The 13462-nt window shown below is 35.0% G+C and overlaps 4 protein-coding genes and 2 non-coding genes across 6 annotated transcripts; 4 read left to right on the top strand and 2 right to left on the bottom strand.

Moving 5' to 3' along the window:
• The first annotated feature begins 105 nt into the window (after positions 1 to 105).
• LOC104904506 (hypothetical protein) lies at positions 106 to 3587 on the top strand. Its single transcript, XM_048636942.2, has 3 exons — positions 106 to 209; positions 596 to 1035; positions 3416 to 3587. Exon 2 carries the CDS (start codon positions 613 to 615, stop codon positions 1033 to 1035), a length of 423 nt encoding a protein of 140 aa, XP_048492899.1. The 5' UTR covers positions 106 to 209; positions 596 to 612; the 3' UTR covers positions 3416 to 3587.
• On the top strand, positions 3421 to 3824 carry LOC125491514 (uncharacterized). The gene has a single exon (XM_048636943.1). The coding sequence runs from the start codon at positions 3421 to 3423 to the stop codon at positions 3655 to 3657; it is 237 nt and encodes a 78-aa protein (XP_048492900.1). The 3' UTR covers positions 3658 to 3824.
• Positions 3825 to 4490: 666 nt separating this feature from the next.
• Positions 4491 to 8056, bottom strand: LOC104905024 (uncharacterized). Its single transcript, XM_010693467.4, has 10 exons — positions 7920 to 8056; positions 7750 to 7803; positions 7222 to 7341; positions 6586 to 6734; positions 6346 to 6493; positions 6135 to 6218; positions 5889 to 6004; positions 5515 to 5573; positions 5286 to 5376; positions 4491 to 4823 (listed from the first exon to the last, which is right to left on the bottom strand). The coding sequence occupies exons 2-10, from the start codon at positions 7799 to 7801 to the stop codon at positions 4596 to 4598; spliced, it is 1047 nt and encodes a 348-aa protein (XP_010691769.2). The 5' UTR covers positions 7802 to 7803; positions 7920 to 8056; the 3' UTR covers positions 4491 to 4595.
• A 2060-nt stretch (positions 8057 to 10116) lies between these two features.
• TRNAM-CAU (transfer RNA methionine (anticodon CAU)) lies at positions 10117 to 10201 on the top strand. Its single transcript is given in 2 exon segments — positions 10117 to 10154; positions 10166 to 10201. It is a non-coding gene; the product is annotated as a tRNA-Met (tRNA).
• A 66-nt stretch (positions 10202 to 10267) lies between these two features.
• Positions 10268 to 10352, top strand: TRNAM-CAU (transfer RNA methionine (anticodon CAU)). The gene is given in 2 exon segments: positions 10268 to 10305; positions 10317 to 10352. It is a non-coding gene; the product is annotated as a tRNA-Met (tRNA).
• A 712-nt stretch (positions 10353 to 11064) lies between these two features.
• On the bottom strand, positions 11065 to 12511 carry LOC104904504 (early nodulin-like protein 17). The gene is made up of 2 exons (XM_010692769.3): positions 12171 to 12511; positions 11065 to 11716 (listed from the first exon to the last, which is right to left on the bottom strand). The coding sequence occupies exons 1-2, from the start codon at positions 12349 to 12351 to the stop codon at positions 11355 to 11357; spliced, it is 543 nt and encodes a 180-aa protein (XP_010691071.1). The 5' UTR covers positions 12352 to 12511; the 3' UTR covers positions 11065 to 11354.
• Positions 12512 to 13462: the final 951 nt, after the last annotated feature.

Genomic DNA, 13462 nt, shown 5'->3' with positions numbered 1-13462 from the left:
TTCTTTTTATTTATAGAAAAGTGAGATTACAAAAATACCCTTCAAAGTTTATCCGTTTATGGCTGTTACAAGGGGTAAAAGAGGAATCTTTTTACAGGAAAAGTTGCAACTTTTTCCCAGAATAGTAGTCATTTCTTCACTTCTTTCTGCAATTTTCTCTCTCTAATCTTTGTGGTGCTGTTTTTTTCTGGGTTTTTCTCACATCTCAGGTATTTTTTTGTATTCTTTTTTTTTTTATCTTATCTAAATTTTCCCACTTTTTTGTGTCAATATGATTAATTTATGTTGCTGATTAGAACCCTATATCATTGTTTGCGATAATGTTCTTCTATTCTATGCTATGATATTGTTTGTATCTGTTTTTAATTTTGGTTCTTCAATCGTGATGTCTTTTCATATTGAATTCAATGGTTATGCAACTTCTAGTAAGTACAGACATTTATGGGCTTGAATTATGAGAGATAATTTAATGGTAACACATAGTTTGAGATTAATCTGATATGGTAGAGTGGAGAAATGAGGTGGGGAGATGTTTGTGAGTTGACCCTTAAAAAAATTTGAATTTCTTCTGAGTGTATTCTAACTAATTGGACAGGAAAGGGCATGTGAGCAATGAACAGTTTAAAGATTTTTGCCAGAAGAACATTGGCTGCAGTGTACAATCCTACCGCGATAACTAGATCATATTATTGTTCGTTTTCGTCGTCTGTTTCAGCTCCGTTTAACAATAAGTTGTTCGTTGCTGGGTTGTCGTGGTCAGTTGATGAGAGGTCTTTGTTAGATGCATTCTCCAATTTTGGGAAAGTGACTGAAGTGAGGATAATGTATGATAAGGATACAGGAAGGTCTAGAGGGTTTGGATTTGTTTACTTTGATAAGGATGATGATGCAGTATCTGCAAAAGATGCCATGGATGGTAAGGCGTTTTTAGGTCGTCCAATGAGGATTAGCTTTGCTCTTGAAAAGGTTCGAGGAGCACCAGTTGTGGTACCTCGCATTCGGGACAATGAAGCTGCCATCAGAAACAAGAACTGAGTATGTTAGGAATTATCGCTAAAGGAGGCTTCAATATCAAATTCAATGGATTTGAGACCAGGAAGATAGTGGCTTTTTGTTGTGCTTTAACTTCTTTCTGACAAAGCCTTTTACTAGCTAGTTACAAACTTTGGGAATTAGATTCTCTCAAAAGTGTTTAGAATTTTCCTCCTTGTTTGCTTAGAAAATATCATAATTTCGATGCATGCTTCGTATAATCAAGATAGTTTATTGATCAGTGTTGTGGTTTTGTCCAACTTGAAGCTATCATTCACTTTTTAATTAATTTGTTTGATTTAAATGATTAAGACTATATTGATGACCTCTCAACTGATTCTTTTTTCATTTTTTCTCGAATTGAGAGATTTTTATTATTTTGCTTGAATTCTTTTGTTAATGAACCTTTAAAATTCCTCTTAATTGTTTTTGCGGAAGGATTAGTATGACTAGTTCAGTTCCAGACTCTAGTACTCCCTCCCTGCCTAGGGTCAACATTGTGAGAAAGGAAAAGAAAAAGAAGGTTGTAGAACTTCAATTGCAAACTGAAAAAGAATTTATTGATGAGTTTACTTGACAAAGAAAAATCTATTGCATTTTCCTTGCGACAATGTTAAAAGAAATTTCCTTGTCAAATTCCATGTCTTTAGGGATTAAATTTGCTTAAAGATGCTAACTTCTAAATGACTTCATTCCTTACCATGCCTCTTACCTCCCTTCACCTCAGTCATGAAGGTAAAATATGATGATTGATAGTCAAGCATTTTAGTGAATACTCTCTCCATCTTTAAAAACCCATTTGCTTTGCCACAAGTTTAAGAAGTGAGTTCGGATCGGCCTGCAAGAAGATAGTGGAATTATAATTCATAAAGTAACATCGGGTATGAAACTATATATATTCAAGCATTATTAAGGAGAGATACTTGGGTTGGACCAGTAATAGATCTTTATGCAAATCCATTTCAAAAAACAAAATGGCCAAATGGGTAAAGTATTTTGAGACAGGCCAATATGAAAAATAGGTAAAGTAATTGAAGACGAGGAGTATCTGCTAATTAGGGTACCAATCCTGTTTACTCAGGTCAGCACTGTTTCCATCTAATTTCCTTTGGTTTTGATACTTCAGTTGTTCTCTGTCTGGTTTATTTTTCTTTTTGTGGGGGGATGTGGGGGTTTAGGGAGGGAATTGAGGTGTTGATCTTTATTTAACTTGGTGAATGAGCTGTGACAAGGAGCGAGCTTTCTTTGGATTTTATGTGCAGGAACTAGGAAGTGACGAGAAATACTTGCGATTTGTATTGCATTATTATTTGACTGCTATATGGTGAAATATGGAGTTTTAGGAGCTAAAGGTTACTATATTCTTGAAAAGCTGCATCAATTTGCATTTTCTGGACTTGTATGTTGGTTTTGGTGAACTAAGTTTCTGAAAGGTTGTTAAGAATATACTTCTGCTGTGAATAGATACTTCAAGGTCGAGTGTGGAAACTTAAGTATCTAGAAGAAGCTAAATCCTTTCCAGATCTGTAGCTTCGTCAGATTGCAAGATATATCTATAGGAATGTATTCTTCTTAAGTTATATTCAGGAGAACTTGAGTTTGACTCCAAATGTTTCAAGGTATATGATCGCGAGCAAAAGGTTAAGCAATGGTAGCAATTGTGTTTGGCAGAAACTTTCTGAATCGGTGTTCTGGAAGGTGACTAATAAGTTGGGAAATGTGATATGGAGTAGTAGAGTTCATAGAAGTAGAAATTTGTCTTCAAATTTTTTTTCTTATTTAAATGCTTGTTTGGTTCAATTCATGCAATGGAAAGGGAATGACTAATGAGATAAAAAGAGGGGAACGGTAACAAAAAATGTTACTTACATTGAGTGTTTGGCTCAAGCCATGTAATGGAAAGGGAATGGTAACCGTTACCACCAAGAAATAGATATTCTTACTTGATGGGGAAGGGAAGGTAGTGAACTGGGGGGGAGCATCATCACCAAGTAATTGTAAATGGATTGAGGAGGGTTGAACCAAACAAAAAGAAAAGGAGTATGTAAATGATTCCATCTCTTGGAATATTAAAATTATTGAACCAAACATGCTCTAAGTATGAAAAATCGGAGTGCTATTGGACACTAAAGTTAGGTGTATCGTATTGGTGTGAATTCGAGTAGTGGTGACAAAAAACATTGGCAATTCCATTGTAGAATTTGCAACAGATTTTAAACTCTGTACTTGTTTTGTCAATCAATTCTTATTTCTCTCTTTTCCACCCTCCTGTCACCCTATACTTACGCGTTATACCCCTTTCCCAACCTTTAGCTATTTCTTCTTTTTCTGCTGATGTATCAACTATTTCATCCGACCTGATTCTCGATCTGGAAACTTGCAGAGCTCATGGGTAACAAACCTGCAAAAAAGATAGAGAAGGAAGAAATCCTTTTGAAGTTTGCCCCTCCCATCGACCCTGTTTTTGGCCGTTGGCTTGCTCGTGATATTCGGAGTACTGAGGGTTACACTGTGAAAAATCCTCCTATGCTGAAGCCCCCAGATCATTACATTGAGTACATGCGCTTGTATGGAATGTTGGACTTGGATTTAGATGACCCAGATTTGGCTCATTTGTTCAAGTGAAAAACCTCATGTCTCTCCTCTTAGATTGTATAAGAGCGTCATCCATGAATTGTATATGATGGGTCTCTTTATAAGTTCATATTGTTCTACTAGTGTCTCAAAACTGGTCATCATGAATCCATGATGAACAAACACTCTGAGATGAAATAGTATTCTACCTGTTTTCATTGGGGCTTTAACCTTGAAACTACATATGTTGATATATAAGTTGAAAACCTTTGTTGGTGAGGAATTCAATTTTGTAAGACACCAAGTAATATGTGGTTTAGTGGTAAGTCATGCTCCATATGACCTTGAGGTCAAGGTCAGGGTTCCTTGGTGGTGGGATTCACTGGGATCCCTATCACTTCTATTCCCAGAGCGTATGACATGCTAAATTGGACTAGTTAACTTGCGAAAGGTGTCAATCCATAATGATCTTTTTTCTTACCCAAAAGAAGACAGTTTGTTTATCAATCTCGCGACGCTTGTTTTTCTAAATGTTCACCGGAAAGTTTTCAAACACCAGAAGATGTTCTCGTCATACACAATTTAAGCTATACCACATGTATAAACTTGGCAATCCTCGATTGTTGAGGTTTAATTTCAGGGCATCACGCTAATGGAAACTCCGAGGTACTCTTGAGCTCTATTTAGATAAAATGCAAGAAACTAAAATCCTTGCAACTTTGTTCAATTGTTAGCATGGTTCATGGGTCAATTAAAGAGAGGATAGATGTCACTAAATTTCATCTAAAAGAACCAAAATGCTCAAGCTTTCTGGTTCATGATATCTATATTAAACTAACAGCACAGTACCAGTGAGTTCAATTGAAGGTGTAAATACACGAAGGTAACTAAACGAAATAGATAAGATTATATTATATAGACATATCAATGAAGTAAATCACTAATTATTATAGTATATGATATAACCCTTTATATACAAATGAAATTGACTATTTAAATTTTGATATGTCAAACACTCTTCCTGTACCACCTTTTGATGCTGAAACAAGAAAGTTGCAGTCTGCTGAAACAGAGAGGGATTGGATGCCTTTGGAATGACCCCTAAAGGTCGTTGCAACCATCCCTGAGCGGGTGTCCCAGACCAATATATCCCCATTACGGCATCCTGAAGCCACCAAACTCGTCTCTCCAAGCCATTTTAAGCAAGATATTTCCTCCTGCATTCGACATTTCAACCTTTGTCATGTCTCGGAAGTAGACTTCAATGGAGACCAAACATGTGAGATGTGACAGAATCATTTGTAAAATGCTACAAAAAGTACATAGCTTGCCATATACTGATAAGATAAAGTTAATCCGCCTCGACCTAGGTAGGTGTGGATGAGAACACCGCCTGAGCCTAGAAACAGAAGGTATCACAAACCACATTGATCATGGCTTAGACTGAATTTATATTCAATCATGATGTTTCCCCGCAATTCTGGTGGCCTGTTGAAAATGTGATAGAGAGAAGTTGTGGGTGGTGATCATGTAAGGGAAGTGTGTGAAACATTGTAATTTTTCTTTTAAGACGACACTCAGTAATTTCAGGGCATAATTTAGCTGCTCACAAAAGATTGCTGACAATACTAGTACTAACTATTGTAATGGAAATGTTATACTCATGAAATTAAAATGACCTCATGATTGCAGATGCCGCGAGATGCTGAATGCTGCAGGTCCCAGATTACAAGCTTCTGATCCTCGCCTCCAGTTGCTACCCAAGGTACGCTGCCATCAACATTAAGACTTGTAAGTTCTCTTAGATTTGTTGTTATCATAAATTAATTTGCTTGCTTCTTTTGCCATCTGATAAAACTTTATTCAACAAATTAAAAAGTGAAAAAGCTAAGAAACTAGATAATGTACCTTGGTGATAGCCCAATACATTGAATAGAACCCGAATGTAAAGATTCAGAAGTAAAAACCTGTTCAAACAATTAATCTTTAGGACTTTAGGTCCATCACATAAACAAGTAAATCTCTTAGATTTCTCGCTAACCTGTGTTTGGTTTTACATAAATCATTTTCTACCAAACCAAAACATACTTCAAGGGAAAACACAAATGTGAAAGAAGTCCATCTTTGGTTGACATGAAAATATACTGGAAGTAGAAGTTCCTACGAAGTGAAAAAATGTATTCCTCCCAACACATTTCAAAATTTTTAATGAAATTGAGTACAACACCAGGAAATAACAACAAAATACATTGCTCGTCTCTATAGGGAATGAGAAGACTTACCTTTCCATTTGTTATGTTTGTTGCACATAAAGAACCGTCTTGGGCACCAGTAAGCGCAAGAGTAGAGTCCAAGGTAAAAGTTAAGCATGTTAATGGCGACGAATGATATGGATAGCCTAAAAGAAAAGCGCATTTAGAACCAGTGCAATTATCAAAAGTTAAGAATGACAAGGATAGCCCAAAAGACGGGCAAAAAAGACTTATTGTGGATCTAGTTTATACAAGATTTTGTGTAGAACAAAATACCTCTAATAACGCGGATACTTTCACCACTTCTCGGATTCCATAATCTCAAGGTGGCATCCTCAGAACCAGTACAGATATTTTTGCCTTCAGGAACCACATAACAGACATAAGAGATCAAAGGATGTTAGCCATACTACCATACTACCATACTAAGGCAAGATGAATACGCCTCTGCTGAGTCTGCAGAGAAAAGTATAAAAGCCAAAAATACCATCTGGTGTAAAATTGCCACAAGTCACAGCTTCAGCATGACCACAAAATACATTGAGAAGGGAGTGCTTATCAGCATTCCATAAGTAGGCATTTTTATCAGTACAACCTGCCAAGACTAGATGTCCATTTGGATGCCATGTTACCCACTGCAGTAAAAACATGTAACGTTTTTTTTTTCATCTCGATATAGAAGGATTCATTAGTAATAAAAGATCAATGCAACTCTTTAATAGTTAACCTCAAACTCAGACTCCTCCATAGGGCTTCCAAACGTGCTCTTGAGGTTGCCTGACGTGTCCCATATCTTAACAGATGCATCAAGCCCTCCAGAAGCTAGCAATTGCCCATCCGAGCTAAAAGCTAAACTTGAAACAGTATTTTTATGACCTGCGGTATGAATGATTCCTATCTCAGCAAATGTAAAGGTCACAAATGATTGATATTTGGATGCCTTTGGTTATCATTTACGCCTTTTTATTCATTTACCCACGAGTATTAAGAAAATGGATAAAAGATAGAAGTAAGGCCAACAAAGCTACTAAGCACACTTATACCTCATGCATGGGATACTGGGATCCAAGAGAAACTAAGGTACAACATTTATTACACTCTTACACACATCTTTAGAAAGCTACTTAGGCTTCGAAGGGGGTTTCTGTTTTCTGTCACATACACAAATACATAATTTAGGTAATTGTTTCCTGCCTGAAACAGTAAAGATATTATTAAGCTATGTGACAAATATTCCCGGTCAGGGCGGTCCAAAACGTAGGGTAGATTTGATATGCAGTTGAACTTGACATCAGAGGATAAATAAACGATACAATTACTCATCCGATCGCTGTGGAAATTGCGCACATATATACAAACATACCTGCAAGCTCCTTGGAACAATCTCCTTGACCAATTCTCCAGAGAAAAGCCCTGTCATCTCTACCACCCGTCGCGACTAATGTAGCATCTGTTGGACTACAAGCAACTGCAAATAGTGATTCTGCAACCATGAAGTTACAAAACTTCAGAATACTTCTCAATAGACAGTTGAAGACTCTATCCTTCACCCTCATAACTTAACATTGCTTCAAACTTGAAAATACTACTCCAAACCACTCTAAGACAGTACCACTAGTCATTCAGCTTTTGCATAATTATTTTTCAAAATCGAATTCCGAGGAAAGAATGAAAAGAAAATGTGTTGCATTGTTTGGTTTGTATAGAAAAGCTTCATTAAATAAGAATCTAATCATAGAATTCAGACAAGTTACAGAGATAATTCAGTGTACAGTGGAACATCACAAATTAAATCTGTGGATTTTACTGACAGTATTTGATTTCATAATCTCATGCATCAAACTCAAACATATGATATACTTGGCCTTAATAACATGGCAGAGGCACTCACTTGTATGGCCTCTAAATATTTGAATTGAATCATCAACTTTGGCTAATGACATTCCTGTAATAGTCACAACAGTTCCATTATATCTTAGTATTCAAACAAACAAACAAAAAATTGCGGCGAAAAATTGATAGCTCAATTATACTATAATCAGGAAGAAGATGAAGAATTACCATTTTGACAAGCTTCCAGTTCATCAATGGAAGAATCAGAATCTGAATACAAAAAATTTAGTGAAATATATTGTTCATAAATATACTGTACAAATTGAAAATCTTCAATTCCCCTTTCAACTTAGATGATATTCATAATAATATAGCCATCTAATCATATTAACATAATATTCATATAATGTTATTAATCTCCTTAACTCAGATCAGCAGATTAATTATATTTTGCTTAAATTATTCAACATAGCAGTCTTAGTTTTGATATACTTCCTCCGTTTTTATTTACTTGCAACTAACGTTTTAACTTTAGGCTATTTGTGCACTTATTTTGACCTTTAGGCTATTCATGCACTTATTTTGACCGAAAATTTGTTCATAATATACAATACAAAGTTTAGCATCTAAGATGTGTCGTTGAATATATCTCAATATATATATACAAGATTTCAACTTTTTATAATTTTTATATAAAGAGTAAGTGTGGAAGTTAAAACGTTACAAGTTAAAAAAACGGAGGAAGTATATAACAACATAGAAAAGATTAGCGTACCAGTGGAGGAATTGTCGTCATCATCGTCGTTGTCGTCGTCAATGTCAGGGAGATCTGAATTATGGCCATATACAAGGTATTAATGTAATGTATATTGTATGATGTATTACAATTAGCTTAGAATTTGGAGTTAAGTATGACAAACAAAGTGAATGATATTAAAAAAAGTAAGATTAGAAAGATTGATGAGAGAGAAAAAAAAGAGTAGACCTTGATCGTCAAGGGTGAATTCTTGAATGATATCGGAATCATCTATAAAAACACCTTCTTCTTCACTTTCCATTGCTTAAACCCCCATGCAAAAAAGGCTAATTTTAACTGTTACAGTTTGTTTGGTAGAAGGAATTTGGAAGGAAAGGAAAGGAAATGGAAGGAAATTTATTACTTTCCAATGTTTGGTTCATTAAAAAAAATTAAGTGAAAGGAAATGGGAGGAATTGGAAGGAAAGACTCTTTAATAAAATTTCACTTTCCTTTCCTCCCAAAAGCGGGGGAATTCGGAAGGAAAGAGAAAATTTATACCAAACATGGGAAATTAAGGTTTTTTTCCTTTCTCTTCCATTCTTTTCCTTTCTCTTCCCTTCCTTTCTCTTCCCTTTCTTTCCTTTACTAAAAATGAACAAAACACACTGTTAGGGTTTTATATTTTCAGTTAAATCCTCAAACGTTGATTTTTTGTCAGTCCTCATTATCATATGTTTACTCATGGGACTTTATAAACCTTTTATATTTTATTTTTAGGTATTAAAAAAAGAGTTTTTTGGGGGGTAATAAAAGATTATAAATTTATAATAGTGGGACTATAGATAGAATATGACTGTTTTTTTTACTTGATTTCTAGTAAACTAGATTTGTTTATTTCTTCCGTTTCAAGTTAAATGTGATACTTTGACATTATGGACTATTCGCAAATTTTATTTTGACTATCGTTTGTAATTTATACGTGAATAAAATATAGTTATGTGGAATCTTGTTAGATTTGTCTTGATATGTATCTTTTAATATGTACTTTTTAGAATTTTTACAAATAATAAATTAGAGATATATGTTCTCAAAGTTTTGCATTGACATGCGTGAAACGTGAAAGTGTCACAACTAATTGGAAACGGAAAAAGTAGTTTGATTTTCTACTGCTTAGTGCTTGTTTCCTTCGACGTAAAATAACTGAACTAAACTGAATTGAGCTAAGCTACGCTGAATTGAACTGAATTCAGCTGGACTAATTGCAATTGAATTGAATTGAATTAAATTATACATATTAGAAATGATCATTAGAGTTGAACTGGATGGAACTGATTGCAATTGAATTGAATCAAATTGAACTGGACTGAATTGGACTAAACTGAAAATAAGTTGGAGAGAACATACCCTTATTTTAGCATAATTTATTGATTTTTTACTGAATCAAATTTAATTTTGTTTGACTAGAATCATTCTTTTTTACCTTATTTAGACTAAACTTGTTGAGTCTGTTTTCTTTTTTTTTTGTAACTATATTTTTTTACTAAATTCAACTTAATTTTGTTGAACTGAACTTATTTTTATGACTCTTTTTAGTAGGGGGGCAATCTTTTAGAGGTTTTGAAGATTTAGGAAAAGAAATTTGTTGTATATGAACAGATAATTAGGCTGACAATGTATCAACAACAAGGGGTGGTGGCGCAGTTGGCTAGCGCGTAGGTCTCATAGCTTCTGAGTGATCCTGAGGTCGAGAGTTCGAGCCTCTCTCACCCCATTTATTTTTGTTTATCTTCTGCTGCTCAATTAGTTAAATTCATGGGTGCTTGCATTTTATAACAATGGGGTGGTGGCGCAGTTGGCTAGCGCGTAGGTCTCATAGCTTCTGAGTAATCCTGAGGTCGAGAGTTCGAGCCTCTCTCACCCCAATTTTTTTGGTCTTACTTTTTTCTCCCTCCCTTTTGTGTGCTATATAGTGGCACTTTTTGGCAATGATCATTAGATGACTCAAAAAATTATGATGGAACACTTCAACAATCCTTAAGTTGAATGTTATGTCAATGCAAATCTCAATTTTATTTTTCAAATGCATTCACTCCAATACTCGAAAATGTGTTGATCGTATTAACAAGTAAACAACTATTCAATTTCTCTATTTTGTAGACAATATTAGAAAATTTATAATTGAAAATGTGAGTATTATCAAGTTACCTACTTATGTAATCTCAATTTTATTTTTCAAAGCATTCACTCCAATACTCGAAAATGTGTTCATCGTATTAACAAGTAAACAACTATTCAATTTCTCTATTTTGTAGACAATGTTAGAAAATTTATAATTGAAAATGTGAGTACTATCAAGTTACCTACTTATGTATCTCTTTACTAATAGAATTTTACCCATTGTATAGCTCTTGCTTTATGCATGCTTAGCATGTTCTTATTTAGTGTCTTTTAACTTTCAGATTATATGAATTGGGTCTTGGTAACCCAATAAGGAGAGTTTAGTCCACTTACAAGGCTAAAGAGGTTCCGTCCTAAAACCAATTGGTGATTCGAGGAGTAACTGCTAAGCTTATAAAGTAGTTTAGTCTCTCCGGCCTCTTTCTCCAATGTGGAACACTCCCACGTGGTGATCAATGAGATTCAACAATGTCACATCTTTCTTAATAAAAAAAGTACCCAAAGCAACAATGATTTGGGTGGATCCAAAGTTTTACTTACTTATATAACCATAAAAACTCTTACAAGTTCCATCTTTTAACAAGCAACAACTCAATCAAACAATCAATACTAGTAATCAAATACCATTACAAACATAAATTCATTCACTAACAAAAACCTTGATTTTGCTCTCATTACCTTATAGAAGTTATCTCACCAAAATCACATTCAAACATCAACTCCAAAATGAACACAATTTAGACAAGTTATCCCATCACAATTGAAGACACTAAGCCTACTAACAAAGCCCTGCAAACCACCATCAATGACAACCTCCCTGCAGTAACTTCTGCAGCAGCGGAGTTTGCATGTTTAGTAGATTCAGAGTGTTTTGTGGCCGAGATAGAGGCAGAAGGCGGCGACGGAAGCGAGTGAACAACAATAGAAACCTTCATTCCATTGGAACAACCACCAGTGCCACAAATGAAGTAGTATCTCCCTGGCTTTTTTAATAGAACAAAGTCCTTCCCATTGCTCCAGTTTCCTGATGCTCCTTCTATAGTGCAATTGTCATATCCTGTTTTGTTCACTTCAAATACATTGTATTCGAATTTCTTGTACCTAAATGCTGCAACTCATCCACCATAAATCATACTAAAACTCAATAAAATTTTGAACTCAAAATTTCTATGTTTTGGAGATAAACATTGCAATGCTAATACTAATACCTATATATCCATCATGCCATTAAAAAAATTATATCTTCATTTCTTATAGTTCGCAGAAAGTGAAACATGACCCATGTGCTTAAACAATGTTACGACTATTGTGAATGTTCCTAAAAGGATTATGTTGCAACCTTAAAGCAATAAAGTATAAACGATACACTAGTAAATATTTAAATGACGTCTAGTCCATAGGGATAACTTTTCGGAATTAAATATGTACGGAGTCTTACCTAATCACTAGTCAATTCAAACTGATATGTAGAATTAGTTAGGAATATTAGAATAACCAATTTGTTAGCCTATTCTACTAGTACTAAAGAGTACATAAAAACAAAGGAGAAAAACAGGACATACATATGAAATCACCAACATAGAAAGTTTGGTTGTTAGCCCAATGAGTGTAGTTGATTCCAGGGTTCCATCCCTTGTTGGCACCAACAATGTGGTCTGTGGCGGTTGCCGGATCGGTTAGGATGGCGGCACCGACGACGAGGAGGAAGAAGTGGATAAGGGAAGGTGATAAGGTGGACAACATGACCGTTGGATCACTGGATGCTTAATAAGTGCACCTACTTCCAACTGGATGTTTGGTGTTTTTGTGTGGTATGGGATTATGACCAAAATAAAAGTTGTGAGTAGCAAAAGAAGTTTGTCTTTCACTGTCTATTATTAGCTGGTCTCTCAACTGTCTGTGTCAAGTCCAAACAAACGGTTATATATACACAGAAAAAGGCGGTCCAGTTAATTTGAATGGAAGTTAGCGGTCGTTTGGTATTATATGGGAATTTACGAGGAAGTGACTTTTCTTTTGCATTTCTTAGAAAATTGACTAAGAGTCTGTTCTTTTTGGCATAAAATAGTCGAACTAAACTGAATTAAACTGAACTGAATTGAACTAAGAAGGAACTGAAAAGAATAGTGATATGTGAGAGTAAAAGTATTGTCCAGAGCTGAACTGAATTGAACTGAAAATAAGCTGGGAGAACATACCCTAATTTGTTTGGTTGACATCAACAAATTTGTAATTCCTATGAATTGACGTGAGAATTTCGAATTACCAAGGAGAAGCTAGGTGAAAAAATTCCCACTTTTATGGAAATTTCAATTTTTTGAGAATTTTCATTACCCTCATTTCTCCCATTTTGAACCAACCAAATAACTATCCCCTTTAAAAAATTAAGGAGATTTCTATTACTTACATAACTTACTGTATACCAAACAAGTGAGCAACCGCTTATATTATGAATATATAGTTTTATGTTTTGGTACATACTATCTCAATTTAAAAAAAAAAAAATCTTACTTTTTCTAACAGTAAGTACTAATAAAGTTGCACTAAGAGCACCTCCAATGGCAAATTTTACCCTCCCCATATGGACTCTCTCTCCTCAAATGGGGCTCCCCATGAGTGGGGTTGGTTCCCATTTAATGAGGATGCTCAAGTTTTAGGGGAGTGCCCAAATGAAGAAAAGGTGGTGGGGTATATAATAAATAGATAAATATTGGTGGGGTATGGGAAAGTAGGAGAGAGAAAAGGTGGTGGAGTATAGGAAATAAGAGAGAGAATAAATGGGGAGGTAGATGAGTGGAGGTATGTGTTTCAAATTTGAGTAAGGTAAAATGGGGAGGTAGTGGAAAATGAGGTG

Source organism: Beta vulgaris, chromosome 9 (assembly GCF_026745355.1).
Source record: "Beta vulgaris subsp. vulgaris cultivar EL10 chromosome 9, EL10.2, whole genome shotgun sequence".
NCBI lineage: Eukaryota > Viridiplantae > Streptophyta > Magnoliopsida > Caryophyllales > Amaranthaceae > Beta > Beta vulgaris.
The sequence above is the reverse complement of the archived record's forward strand: the minus strand, read 5'-3'. Positions and strand labels throughout refer to the sequence as shown.